Source organism: Pteropus alecto, unplaced genomic scaffold, assembly GCF_000325575.1.
Source record: "Pteropus alecto unplaced genomic scaffold, ASM32557v1 scaffold95, whole genome shotgun sequence".
In the NCBI taxonomy this organism is placed as follows: Eukaryota; Metazoa; Chordata; class Mammalia; order Chiroptera; family Pteropodidae; genus Pteropus; species Pteropus alecto.
In genome coordinates this window covers 1,777,139-1,791,233 of record NW_006441071.1, presented here as the reverse complement: position 1 = coordinate 1,791,233, position 14,095 = coordinate 1,777,139, and the positions used below count along the sequence as shown (strand labels likewise).

At 39.2% G+C, this 14,095-nt stretch overlaps 1 protein-coding gene across 1 annotated transcript in view; it reads right to left on the bottom strand.

The window, feature by feature from the left end:
- Nucleotides 1-201: 201 nt before the first annotated feature.
- SAXO1 (stabilizer of axonemal microtubules 1) overlaps nt 202-14,095 on the bottom strand; it is a 29,947-nt gene continuing 16,053 nt past the window's right edge. The window contains exon 5 of the mRNA XM_006918347.2: nt 202-1,580. Coding sequence (XP_006918409.2) covers nt 577-1,580 — 1,004 coding nt within the window. The 3' untranslated portion in view covers nt 202-576. The remainder of the gene's footprint in view (nt 1,581-14,095) is intronic.

Sequence of the window (14,095 nt, the reverse complement as noted above, 5' to 3'; positions counted from 1 at the left end):
AGAAGTAGAAAGACACTCTGTGAAGCAGCACTAGGCAGAAAGAACCCAAAACAAGACTTCAGGTTGGGCACAAGGCACTCCCACCAAGACTGAAATGCAATGGGGACTTTAATCTTAAATTTCCTCAAAGGTTCCAAGGAACGCAGCCTGCTCTCTGCATAGACAGTGTGTGGGAGTGAACACACAGACCTGCAGATTCAATCCCCCCGAAATCAAGTTTATTCTTGGGCACTTCATACTTAGCAAGGGTTAATTATAATGTCGATTCATACAATGAACAACGAATATATCTGGTTCAGAGAAAACCTCATAGAGACCAGCTGTGATTCCATAAGCACAAGGTAAGGAACCAAAAAGGGAAAGACAGCAGAGGGGGAGAGTTAAGGTGGGTAATTAGCCAGTGACTACGTGTCATTTTCCTTGAGTCAAGTGATTCTCATTTTATTCAAGTGTCCTGGAAATTCTGATGAAGATTTTTTTTTTTTTACATTTTGGGGAATTCTTTTTTGTCCAACGAATAAATTTCAATTGTCTGCTTTTAAAAGAATTGTACAATTTCTAAATAACTTTTAAAAATCAAGCTGACACTGCCAACTCCTGCTGGTTGGGTTTTTCTGAATCACCTACAGAAAAAGGGCTGTTCCGCCGAGAAACTGTCTGGGAAATCGGCCTGTAAATCCTGTGCCCCAAAGCATCTGTTTCTTCAAAGATGTAGCCAGGGGGCTCAGAGTATGAAGCCAGGCACCTACCTATATCCTTAGGAGTAAAGCTGATGGTGTATGTGGTCTGGCCCTCCACAGGGATATTTCCTCGGGGGCCAGACCAGGGGGGCTTACAGCTTTTGGTACTGATGGGTGGGTGGGGCACATAGTGGGCCCGGGTGGTGGTCAGGCAGTCCAAGGGCTCAATGGGAAGGTTCAGCTGGGGAATGGGCTTGATAGGCTCTGTGCGCATGCTGGCCCACCGCTTATAGTCGTCCTTGGTGGTAGTGGAGCTTTCAAAACGACCACCCTTCTTGACACAGTGCACTGGTCGGTAGGACTGAGCTGGGGCACCCTTAGGATATGTGTAATGGGCCTGCACTGTTGTCAGAAGGTCCATCTTTTCTTCAGGAGGGACGTAGAGGATGGGAGCTTTGGAGAACATCTGGGGCGTTGGCCAAGCTTGGTACTTATCTCGAAACTCAGTAGTGTTAGAGAAAGGCATGTCTTGCCCACAGGTCCTGGCTGGTGGTTTCAAGCTTTTGGCTGGCTCCCCCATTAGGCCCCGGTAGGACTGTCTGTGGGTGGTGAGGTTTTCAAAGGGGATTTCACAGGGTTTGAACTTCTCTGCCTCATACACAAAGCGCTTCTCCATAGGGTGGGCCACGTAGGCCATCTTGTAGTTGGTCAGATCCTCCAAGGGGATGTTACAGAGCTTGGGCATAGCTGGAGGTTTACAGCTCATGGTGTTCACTAGGCCCTTTATGGAGTAATCATCCTGGTGCGTGGTTCTACTATCAAACCTGGTTGATGCTGGCCGGTAGTTGTGTACTGGACGAAGTAGCTCTCGTCTTGGTTGGTTCCAGGGTAAATAATCAGCTGAAAATAAAGCAGAAGTGGTAATTACTTATCACTCAATTCACTCAACCTGAATGTATTCCAAAGAGCTTCCAAAGTCATCAGCCAGTCTCCAGAGAGGTGTTCCTTGAGAAAAAGGAGGAATAGAGTGGATCCCTGCCACCACTTCAACCAAGAGCTTGGTGTTTCAACTTTATGGTATTTGAGAGTTACCATGCAAAAGAGATGAATTTACAGGAGTCTCATCACATCCTACAATGCTGCACAAAGGAAATTTAGAGGTTCCACAGCCATGGGAAGATTCAGGGAATTGATCCCTGTAGAGTTGTCTAACCACTGGCTTACCCTAATCTAAGAACAGTTCCATCCTCTTTGGGGAAGGTGCCCTCTCTGAATCAGCACAGAGTGACTGAGAAGATGCATGTGGTGTAGTGAGACTGGAGATTCACGACCCATCACTAGTGGACTGCCAGCCTGACCAACCAGACCTCCCTGGTGCCTTTGGGGTACTTGCTGTGCCCCTATAACTCATATATCTAATCAACATAAATCAAACATGCTGCTCCAAGGGAATAGGGCATCATATTAGATGGTGAGAGAATGGCAGCAGCCTCTTGCATAGAGCTGATTACATGATAGGCAGTACTCTAAATGCTTTCTATGTTAACTCTTTTAATCTTAAGACAGCCCTAATGAGGTGGGTACCATCAATATGTCCATTTTACAGATGTAGAAACAGAGGCACAGAAAAATTAAGGAACTTGTTCAAGGTCACATGGCTAGAAGAAAAGCATAGGTGTAAATCCATCCAGAATCTATGCTCTGACTTATTCTACTACCTGCTTCTGACAATTAAGGAATACTATGTGCTAGTCAATTGTGCTCAGGGCTTTCTATACCCAATTTTGTTTCACCTTCACAATCGCCTTTTGTAATGGGTATGACTGTCTCCATCTTATAGATTTCCAAAATCAAAACTCAGGGAGACTAAGATACTTGACCAAAAGTCACAGGGCTAAGGAGTCACAAGGCTAAGTTGGTATTTAAACCACATAGTAGACTCGAAACTATGCTCTTCTGACAGCCTATATCACAGTTAGGAATGCTACATTTCTAGATCATAGGGATTTTTGGTCTTTAACTTTCACTCTAACAAATAGGGAAGATTTACAGAAGAATTTCAAAATGTTTAAACAATGAAAAAGAATTGGCCAGCTATATCTAAGAGATGTCTGTTTAAGAGGAATCTCTGCTGTGGGACTAGTGTAGCCAAGAAAACAGGAGGCCTGCACCCAAGGAAAATCTTCCCCAGACATAGCCCCATGCATCTTGAGGAGCATGTGTTGTCTTCAGACATCACTACAGGGGCTTTCAAAGCAACTTCAACACAGATCCTCAAAGCATCTTTGAGACTGGAAATCCAGGTGAGAAAAGTGGGACAGAAAACCATGCCATTCAAACACCTCAAAATTTCTGCCATTCTTTCCATATACTTGGCCCAAGTCCAAGTTCTACATTGTCTCCATTGAGCCCATCAACTACCATATCTAAAGTAGCCAACATGGAACTTCTGGTCAAGGTGGCAGAGTAGGTAAACACTGTGCTCGCATCTTCCCAATCAAAATTACAAAGAAATTATAGAACGACCATCATTGTGATCCACCTGAAGACTCAGGATATAAAGAAGATTGGTAGGAGTGGTACAGACACAGAACGGGCAGGTCCCACACTCATAGTGTTAAGAAATGAGTTAAGAAATGAGAGGGATATCTCAGCTGTGGAGATCTCCCCTGACAAGTAAGGGATCCCAGCTCCACACTTGGTTCCCCAGGTGGGGCTCTAGTGCCAGGGAGAGGAGTCCCCATAACAACTGAGTGTGAAAACCAGTACGGACTGCATCCGAGGGAGATGTAGAGCTGCTGAAGACTTTCCTAAAACCTCTCAAAGGCCTAGAAACCTCAAACTTGCAGCAACTTGCCTTGGCATGCCTTGTACCTCTTGCTAAGCCACCCCCCACCCAGCATAAGCAGCGACTGGTCTCAACTTGCATTATAACTTCTATTAGGTGGCCCCAAGCACAACAAGCTGTAGCCAGTGTTGTTTTGGAACACAGCTTCAACTAAGCGGCCAAAAGTTCGACACAAGCAGTAGCTAGCCTCAGCTCACATTGTGGTGCCCACCAAATGGTCCCAAGCTTGGCACCAGTTCACAGCATAGCCTCTCACAAGTGCCTCCAACTGAAGCAGAAGAAGCAACAACTGCAGATAACTTTGCAGCTTCCACCAGGAGGCACCAAGCAGGCACAAGCGATAGCTGAACTTGGCCTGAATCAGAACCCCTCCCAAGAAGCTCCAGGACCACTACACCCAGTGGTCAGCTTTAGACCACACTAGAGTACCACTCAACTAGCTTCACAAATGCCACACCTGAAGGGCAGACTAGCCTGGCACCAGAGCCCTACTAAAGCAATTCCTACTCTATGGGATCAGCCCCTGCACAACAGCTCATCCACTGTACTCGGGGCCAGCCCACACAGCCAATTGGCCTATGGTCAATCCCACCCACTGATATGCCAACAGCAATTAAGACTCAACTAAAACAGGAGGGCACACACGACCCACACAAAGGACACCCCTGGAGCACCCAGCTCAGGTAAACGGGAAGACCCCACAGGACACTACTACATATGGCACTATGCCAAGACTGGGAGACATAGCAGATTTACCTATCAGAAACACAGGGAGTCAGCCAAAAGGAAGAGACAAAGAAACACGTCCCAAATAAAAGAACTTGACGAAATTACACAAAAAGAACTAAATGAAATTAAGGCAAGTAATCTACCAGATACAGAGTTCAAAATATTGATTGTAAGGAAACTCAATAAACTGAGAAAAGAATGAACTTAATGAGAAATTCAACAAAGAGATAGAAAATAAAAAACAAATGAAGAATACGCTAAAAAAAATAAACAGGAGATAAGATGAAACTAGAGGATCAAATCAGCAATCTGGAAGACAAGGTAGCAGAAGACACTCAATCGGAACAACATAAAGAAAAAATTATTAAAAATGAGAATAGTTTAAGGGACCTCTGGGACAACATAAAGCACACCAACATTAGCATCCTAATGGTACCAGAAGAAGAGAGCAAAGGATCGAACACCTATTTAAAGAAATGATGACTGAAAACTTCCCTAACCTGGCAAAGGAAACAGACATACAAATCCAGGAAGTGGATAGAGTCCCAAACAAGATGAACCCAAAGGGACCCACACCGAGACACATCATAATTAAAATGTCAAAGGGTAAAGACAAAGAGAGAATCTTAAAGGCAGCAAGAGAAAACCAGTTAGTTACATACAGGCAAGCTCCCATAAGTTGATCAGCTGATTTCTTAACAGAAACTTTGCACACCAGAAGGGATTGGCATGAAATATTTAAAGTGATAAAAGGCAAAGACCTACAACCAAGGATACCTTACATGACAAGGTTATCATTTAAAATTGAAGGAAAAATAAAGAGTTTTCCAGACAAGAAAAAGTTAAGGAGTTCATTGCCATTAAACCAGTATTACAAGAACTATTAAAGGGACTTCTTTAAGATCAAAAATATAAATAAGAATATATAGGGGAAAAAATTCTGACAAAGGCAAACACTTAGTAAAAGCAGTAGATCAACCAACTATAAAGCTAGTACAAAGGTTAAAATGTAAAAGTAGGAAGATCATGTGTAATTACAATAAATTAAGGGATACACACAAACACATACACAAAAGTAGTAAAAAATCATGACAAAAACATAAATGTGGAGGGGGTTAGTAAAAATTGTAATGATTTTAGAATGTGTTTGAACTTAGCGACTATAAACTTAAAATAGACTGCTATAAACAGCTTGGTATATAGGAAGCACATGGTAACCACAAACCAAAATCCTACAAGAGATATACAAGGAATAAAGCAAAAGGAATCCAAACACATTGAAAATTTTCCAGAATGACCACATGTTAGGTTGCAAAACAATTCTCAATAAATTTAAGAGGACTGAAATCATATTAATTATCTTCTCTGATGGTTATGGCATGAAACTAGAAATCAATTACAAAGAGAAAACTGAAAATCATACAGACACCTGGAAGCTAAATGACATGCTACTAAACAATGAATGGGTTAACAATGAGATCAAAGAAGAAATCAAAAGATATCTTGAGAAATGAAAGTAAAAACACAACAACCCCAAATCTATGGGATGAAGCCAAAGCAGTTCTAAGAGGGAACTTTACAGCAATATAGGTCTGTCTCAAGAAACAAGAAAAATCTTAAACAATCTAACATAACTAAAGGAACTGGAAAATGTAAAGCAAAAACTAAGTCCAAAGTGAGTAGAAGAAAATAATAAAGCTCAGAGCAGAATTTTTTTTAAAAAGTCTATAAAAGCAGACAAGATCAATGAAATCAAGAATTCGTTCTTTGAAAAGATAAAAAATTGATAAACCTTGAGCCAGATTCAAGAAAAAAAGAGAGGGCCCAAATGAAATCAGAAATGAAAGTAATAACCAACACTACAGGTATACAACGGATTATAAGAAAATATTACAAACAAGTATTTGCCAACAAATTGGACAACCTGGAAGAAAAAAGATAAATTTCTAGAAACATACAATCTTCCAGCACTGACTCAGGAAGAAACAGAAAATCTGAACAGACCGATAACTACTAACAAAATTAAATCAGTAATCAAAAAACTCCCAACAAACAAAAACTCTGGACCAGATGGTTTCACAGGTGAATTTTACCAGATATTTGAAGAAGTAATACCTATCCTTCTCAAACTATTCCAAAAAATTGAAGAGGAGAGCAGGCTTTCAAACTCATTTTATGAAGCCTGCATTACCCTAATACCAAAACCAGACAAACATATTACAAAAAAAGAAAATTACAGGCCATTATCACTGATGAACATAGATGTAAAAATCTTCAACTAAATAATAGCAAACCAAACTCAGCAATACATTTAAAAAAACATACACCATGATCAAGTGGGATTTATTCCTGGAATTCAAGTTTGCTTCAATATCCACAAATCACTTAATGTGATACACCACATAAACAAAATGAAGGAAAAAAAACATATGATCGTATCAAACTAAAAATTAAAAAAGAAGTAATAAAGTAGTCAATAGGGACTCTAGTAGACCCTCTAAATCCACAGGGAATTCTCTTGCTTAGACCTTTAAAAGGGTTAGAACAAAAGCAGCTTCTCAGGAGCCTTGGTATATGCAGCCAACACCAGTGGAGTTTGTGGACACACTTTTAAACAGCTCTATTGAGATATAATCTTCACAATATAAAATGCACTGTCTTTCATAAACAATTCATTAATTTTTATAGAATTGTGCAACCATAACCAAAATCCAGTTATAGAACACTTCAATCACCCCCAAAATATTGATCAAGCCCACTTGCAGTCAGTCTTCATTCCTTTCCCCAGCCAACAATTAATCTGCTCTTGCTCTCTATAAATGTGCCTCTTCTGGACATTTCATATAAACAGACACACAATAAGTGATGAACTGGGAAAAAATATTTACAAAGCACATATTGCTGTTTTCCATTTGGCTTCTTTCACTTAGCATAAGGTAATTGAGGTTCATCCCCATTGTGGAATGTATCAGTAGTTCACTTTTTTATTGTTCAGTAGAAGTACATTATATGGATATAACAAATTTTGTTCATCCATTCATCAATTGATGGACATTTGGATTGCTTCGCTTTTTGGCTACTATAAAATTTTTTGCTGTGTACATTTGTGGACAAGTCTTTGTGTGGATATGTTTTCATTTCTCTTGAGTAGATACTGAGAAGTAGAATTACTAAATTATATGGTAAATCTATGTTCAATTTTTTAAAATAGTGAAAACTTTTCCTAAGTGAATATGCCATTTTACTTTCCCACCAGCAATGCATAAAGGTTATTTCTATAATCCTCAACACTTATGTTATTTTTTTTAATTATAGACATTCTGGTGGGTGTTTAATGGTATCTCATTGTAGCTTAATTTACATTTCCCTAATGACTAGTGATCTTTAGTATCTCCACATGTGCTTAATAGCCATTCATATTTCTTTTTTTGGTAAAACGTCTATTCAAATCATTTGCCAATTTTTAAATTGTCTTATTATTGAGTTATAATAGTTACTTGCATATTCTGGATATGATTCCTATACCAGATATGTGCTTTGTAAATATTTTTTCCCAGTTTGTCACTTATCTTCTCATTTTCTTACAGGTGTCCTTTGAAACACACCAAGGTTGCGAATTTTTATAAAGTCCAGTTTTTTTCCCTATGTCTTAGTTTTCTAGTTTGAGCTTTCTAGTTTGAGATTTCTAGTTTGAGCTTTCACATTTAGGTTTCTTTTTTGAGTTAATTTTTGACTGTGGTGTGAGGTAAAGGTCTAAGTTCATCTTTTTTGCATGTGGATACCCAATTGTCCCAGCGCCATTTGTCAAAAGACAAATTTTTTATTTGAACTTAATATATAAATATTAGAATCACCTTATAAACTCATATATTTTTAAAAGCCTACTAGGATTTTGACAGGAATAACTGAATCTTTAGATGAATTTGGAGAAACCCCTTCTTAACAGTACTGACTCTTCAATACATGACCATGGACTGTCTCACTTAAATATTAAATTCTTTCAGCAATGTTTTGTAGTTTTACAGTATATGAATCTTGCACTTTAAAAAAAAATTATCCCAAGTATTTTATTCATTTTGAGGCTATTGTAAACTGTTTTCTTAATTTTATTTCAGATTGCCAATGGTAACATACAGAAATACGATTTGTTTTTACATACTTCTCTTCAATACTGACACTTTGCTGAATTCATGTATTACTTATAGTAGTTTTTGTGGATTCCTTAGTTTTATCTGCATAGAGGATCATGTTGTCTGAGAATAAAGACAGTTTTACTTTTTCCTTTCTAATATAGGTGCATTTGTTTTTCCTGCATCATTGCACTGGCTGGAAACTCCAGTACAATGCGGAATGGAAGTGGTGAGAGCAGACATCCTAGCTTTGTTCTCAATGTCCGAGGTAAAGCATTTAGTTTTTCCATATTAAGTATATCAGCTATAGAGTTTTTTGTGGGTGCCCTTTATTAGACTGAGGAAATTTCCTCCTATCCCTAGCTCGTTGAGAGCTTTTATAGGTATCAGATCTTGTCGAATGCTTTCTCTGTGTCTATCAGCATTGCAGTTTAGTCTTTTACTTTATTAATGTGGTATATTAATTGATTTTCTGATGTCAAACCAACTTTGCATTCCTAATGTAAACGCCACAGTTTTATAATTATTGGTTCTTTGATTGTCTTATAAATTAAAGTAAAAGATATATATTTACCTACATAATTAACTTTACCAGTGTGCTTTACTTCTTTTTGTGGATTTGTTACTACTTGGTATTATTTCCTTTCAGCCTCAAGGACTTCCTTTAGTGCTTCTTGTAAGGCAAGTCAACTAGCTAGAAATTCTTCCAGTCTTTAACTGGGAATGTTTTTATTTTCCCACTGCTTTTGAAGCATAAGCTTTTACTAGTTATAGAATTCTTAGTTCATAGTTTCCTTTTCATCCTTAGAATGTCATCCCCACTTCCTTCAGTCCTTTGTTGTTTTTGATGAAAACTTAGCTGTTATTGCCATTTCCCTGTGTCTGATAAGTTGTTTTTTGTTTTTTTTTTTTGCTTCAATCTGAATATTTGGCTTTCAATAGTTTGACTATTATACGGCTAGGTATGGACCTCTTTGTGTTTATCTTATTTTGATTGTGCTTCTTGGATATGTCGATTAATATTTTTTATGAAATTTAAGAAATTTTGGCAATTATTTTTCTGCCCCTTTTTTCTCCTTCTGAGGGTTCTTGTTATGAGTACATCAGTACAGGTGATGGTATCACACAAGTCTCTGAGTTTCTGTTCATTTTTCTTAATTTTTATCTGTTCTTCAGATTAGATATCTATTGATCTATCTGAATTTTCACTGATTCTTTCTTCTGTAAGTTCAAAACCGGTGTTAAGTTTCTCTAATTTCTTATTTTCGTTATTATCCTTTTGAGTTTTCATTTGATTCTTTTTTATGACTTCCCTTTATAAGTATTCTCTATTTGATGGATAATTGTTATCACACTTTCCTTTATTTCTTTAAACATGGTTTCTTGTTTTTATTTAAACATATTTATAATATCTGCTTCAAAATATTTGTCTGCTAGGCCTAACAGCTTAGCCAGTTCATACATAGTTTCTACTAACTGCTTTTTTCCCTATTCATGGATCACACTTCCCTGTTTTTCATGACTCTTAATTTTTTGCCAAAAACTCAATACTTTAGATAAAATGCTGCAGCAACTCTGGATTTAGAACCCCCACTGGGAGTTGTTTTTGCCGTTTGTTTAGCGACCAGCCTGCACTAATTCTACAGAATCCTATCACCCCTGCAGTATGTAGCCACTGATATTTTTGCTCAGTTTTTTTTTAATTGTTTATTATTAAGCCTATATCCCTAAGAGTCACTCTGTGTAAGCATAGTTTAGTAATCAGCCAATGATTGATAAGTTATGCTTAAGCACCTTAAACCAGTAAGGCTTTCGCCCTTTGATAATGGATCTGTGTGTGGGTTGGGAAACACAGTCAAAAGTCAGGCATTGTACAAGTCTACCCAGGCTTTTATTTTCTGCTGAGCTTTCTCATGTCTCCTCTACACTTGCACTAGGCACCATATTCAGCTAGAGAAGATGAATAGATAACTAGGCCCTGTCTCTGATCTTCGGCCTATACACTGTGCCTTGCCAATATGCACAGTCTTTCCAACCACCAGGAATATGTATGAGCTTATCAAGACCCACTATGTCTTTTATTCCTTATATCTCCCTGCTAAATTTCTGACTGGCCTGCTCTTTGCCCCAACTAGTACTACAACCTCAGACTAGCTGCAGAAGTTGTCTTTCCTGATTTTTTTTCCATTGACAATGCTATTACTTTTATTGAACCCCCTGGGTATGCACTCTACTCCAAATCAAGACAGCCCTCTCTGGCAGCAAAACTGCTGCTTTTCACAGCCTAGCCTGCCCAGATGGAACTGGGCGGGAGGGGGAAAGGGGAGAGGTGATGGAATCCCCAAGATAAAACACCACAAACTCCCACTGTTCATAACTATGGTTTAGTAGTTTTTCTTGAATAACTGCTGCTCAATTTGTTATATGCCTTTGATTTCCTGAGCCCTAAAATGGTTAATTTTTACTGTTTTGTCCAATTTTATTGTTGTTTTTGGAGCAGAGGATTTGCCACACTCCTCACTCTACCACTCCAGAAGTCCTGACATCCCTACCCCCCAGGCACTCTTAAGTTCATTTTAGGCTAATAATACTACCAACTATTTATTTTAAATTGGCTTCATTTTAATTGAAAATCTAATCTTTCTCCAAGAGCCATTAATGGCTCTATCAACATCTTGAAAGCATTAAGGGGCCTTAGAGGGAACCATCTTGCTGAATATAAACCACATGTTTCCTGGTCAGACTTCAAGCCTCACTGAAATGGGGGCATCTACCTGTAGATGCCTACACACTGCCTCAAGGTTCGTGGGGGTGGGTAGGACAGGGCTTTTTCAGGCCCTCTTTTGTGATGGATGAAGTGTTAAGAAAACAGGTCCCTAAGCTGAAAGTTGCCTCATGTGATTTCTGATACCCAACAATACAGTTGAAACCACATTATTATCCAAACTTCTAACTTCCTCCACCCAGGCTATATTACAAAAAGCCTCCACAAGACCCTGAAAACCTCAGAATTCTACATGACAAACTATTCATAAGCATGAAAAGCCATCAGTAAAGCCCTTCAGGGCCAGGGTGTCATGTGGGTAATTGGCAAGAACCTCTTTTAAAAGGGATTCCTTCAATAATGTGTCTTTTTAAAAAACCTAGCAAACCTAAAGCTGAGCATCAAGTAATTACACTCTCAATCTTCCTAATTGCACAGTGTTTTGAAAATGTCAAAATTACAACCAAATGCTGCTGGAGCATATTTTACTGGTGGTTTTCTGGACCCTAGCAGAGGTGCTGACCATAAGAATAGAAAGGGAAAAGTCTGGATATTTTTCCTGTAGAACCATAGTAAGTGGAATATATAGATATAATATAAATGGCACCCACTGAAACACACATTTTAATGAGTTTGGTCTTTGGTTGTTTTTCTTTTCCTTTGGAAGTAGAATCAACGTATGGCCATAAAACCATGAAGGTTGCTATGGAAAAGACTTACTAAAGCAGCAAATTTCCACAAGAGACAAACAAGTAATCAAAAGGTGATACTCTAATATAAGATAAGGCAAGGGTGTGGCTCCTCACACATGCAAGAGGTTATACAGGACTGACTTAAGGGCAGAGTAAATGTTGTGGGTCTTCCAAAGCTTTACTCCTGCTCTTGGCTAGGACCCACAGAGTAAATCTGAGTGGGGATTTGTGTAAATCTAATGCCAAACTGTGTCACCCAGAGTCCTTGTAAACAATGATCCAGAACCATTCATTCATATATTTCCTCACTAAACACACCTTTGTAATGTCACCCCCTGGGCTGAATGCTGAAAATATATATGTTGGGCATTCAAGGCCCAGTTTTGGAAGCCGTTATATATCATAGGGATATATTTGTAATGGAACAAATAAATCACTTAAATTAATAGAATGTGGTAAGTACACATTTATTCCAAAAAAACTATTAAGACACGTAGGTTGCAAACTGGCACCTATGGGTCAAATCTATCTACAAATGTTTCCTTTGCATACATACTGATTTGTTTTTAAATCTAAATTTCAGACAAGAACTATGAAATCCAACCCCAAGTGCATATGTAGCCAGGACCTCCCTCCCCTCATCTAAGTATGTGCCTGGTTCTGAGCAGTTCTGTTTATGCTTGACTTGTATTTGTTCATTAATTCTGTATAAATAGGTAAGCAGTGAACAGGTGCCAGAATCTTTTCTTAAATGAAGAATGGGTTTTCTCAATTTTAACTTCATCCATAGAGAAAACTCAGCCATGATTCCATTCTGGTTTGCAGAGAGAAGTTTTAGATGTAACCATTTAGCAAAGAGAAAGAATATGGAAGAGCTGGACGTGGGAGAGATTAAAGGATTAGACTAGTTTTTTCCTGTGTGTTTATTCTGAGGAATATTTTGCTGGGAAAAATAGGGAGGACTTTTCTTTAAGTAACAATGTTACGCTATATCCTCACCAACCAATAAGGTAAGTGAGAAGCATTTCTCACTCCCAGACCTCTCTTTGCACCTAGAACAAAGTGGGGAGGGGGAACTGAGCTTAGTAGGCAGTTGATCTGAATAGCCTCTAACTACTGCAAAATGCATAAATCTGGGGGCCCCTAGGGAGGGTGTAGAGGAAAGGAGTGTTTGTAGCTGGAAGTACCTACTCCCTCCCCCATCAGAGGTAAGGGCTCACTCCAGCTTTGTGCCTCCTTCCTGCCTGCACAGTGTCCGCGGTGCCCCATTTCTTGCCTTCCTGAAAACACTGGAGGAAAAGGGAGAGTGAGCCCTTCGAAAGTAAGAGTGCCATCCCACCACAGACCTTCGAAAGTAAGAGTGCCATCCCACCACATACCTTTGTAAATCATCTACTACGGTGCCCGCCTGTTTGAATAACTAGCAAAGAGAAAGAAAGACTCCTGCCCTCTTGGAGCTTACAAACTGGCCAAGGAGATGAATGAATTACAAAACAAAGAAGTACAAGACACTCTTAGAGCATCTAGCAGGATGAGTCGAGCCTAGCACGGGGGAAGGTCTAGAAAGGCCTCGAAGGGTATGATATATCTGCTGCTCACTGAAGGATGAGTGCTAGACTGGGGAAGGGAGGAGGAGTCTATAAAGAGGGAATAGCATGTGCAACATGCCCCAATATAGAAAAGAAATGGAGGAAAGGAACTGAAAGAAGGTCCTTGCGGCAGAACAGAGGAACACTGGGAAGAGGCATCAGAATCTGCAAGGCATCAGAGGAGTTGGTAAAGGTTTGGAATTTTATCCTAAGAATTATAATAATCATTTGAGATGTCTGAAGCAGAGAAGAGATCAGATCAAATTGCCATTTTTGAAAGACCTCCTGGTTCCTTTCTGTGGAAAAAAGGATAAGAGCTGACAGACCAAAGATATGCTCAGGTATATGCCCAGGTGTAGACTTAGAGAAGGCGGAATTAGGGCTTTGCTAGGAAGGACCAACAAAGGGACAGAAGAAAGGGAGTAAAAAGACTTTTGAAAGACCTCCTGGTTCCTTTCTGTGGAAAAAGGATAAGAGCTGACAGACCGAAGATATGCTCAGGTATATGCCCAGGTGTAGACTTGGAGAAGGCAGAATTAGGGCTTTGCTAGGAAGAACCAACAAAGGGACAGAAGAAAGGGAGTAAAAAGATGGGCCACAATGATATAACATGTAAGAGGTCATACGGGGGACAGACGCAAAAGGGGCTGATGGTGACAAGGA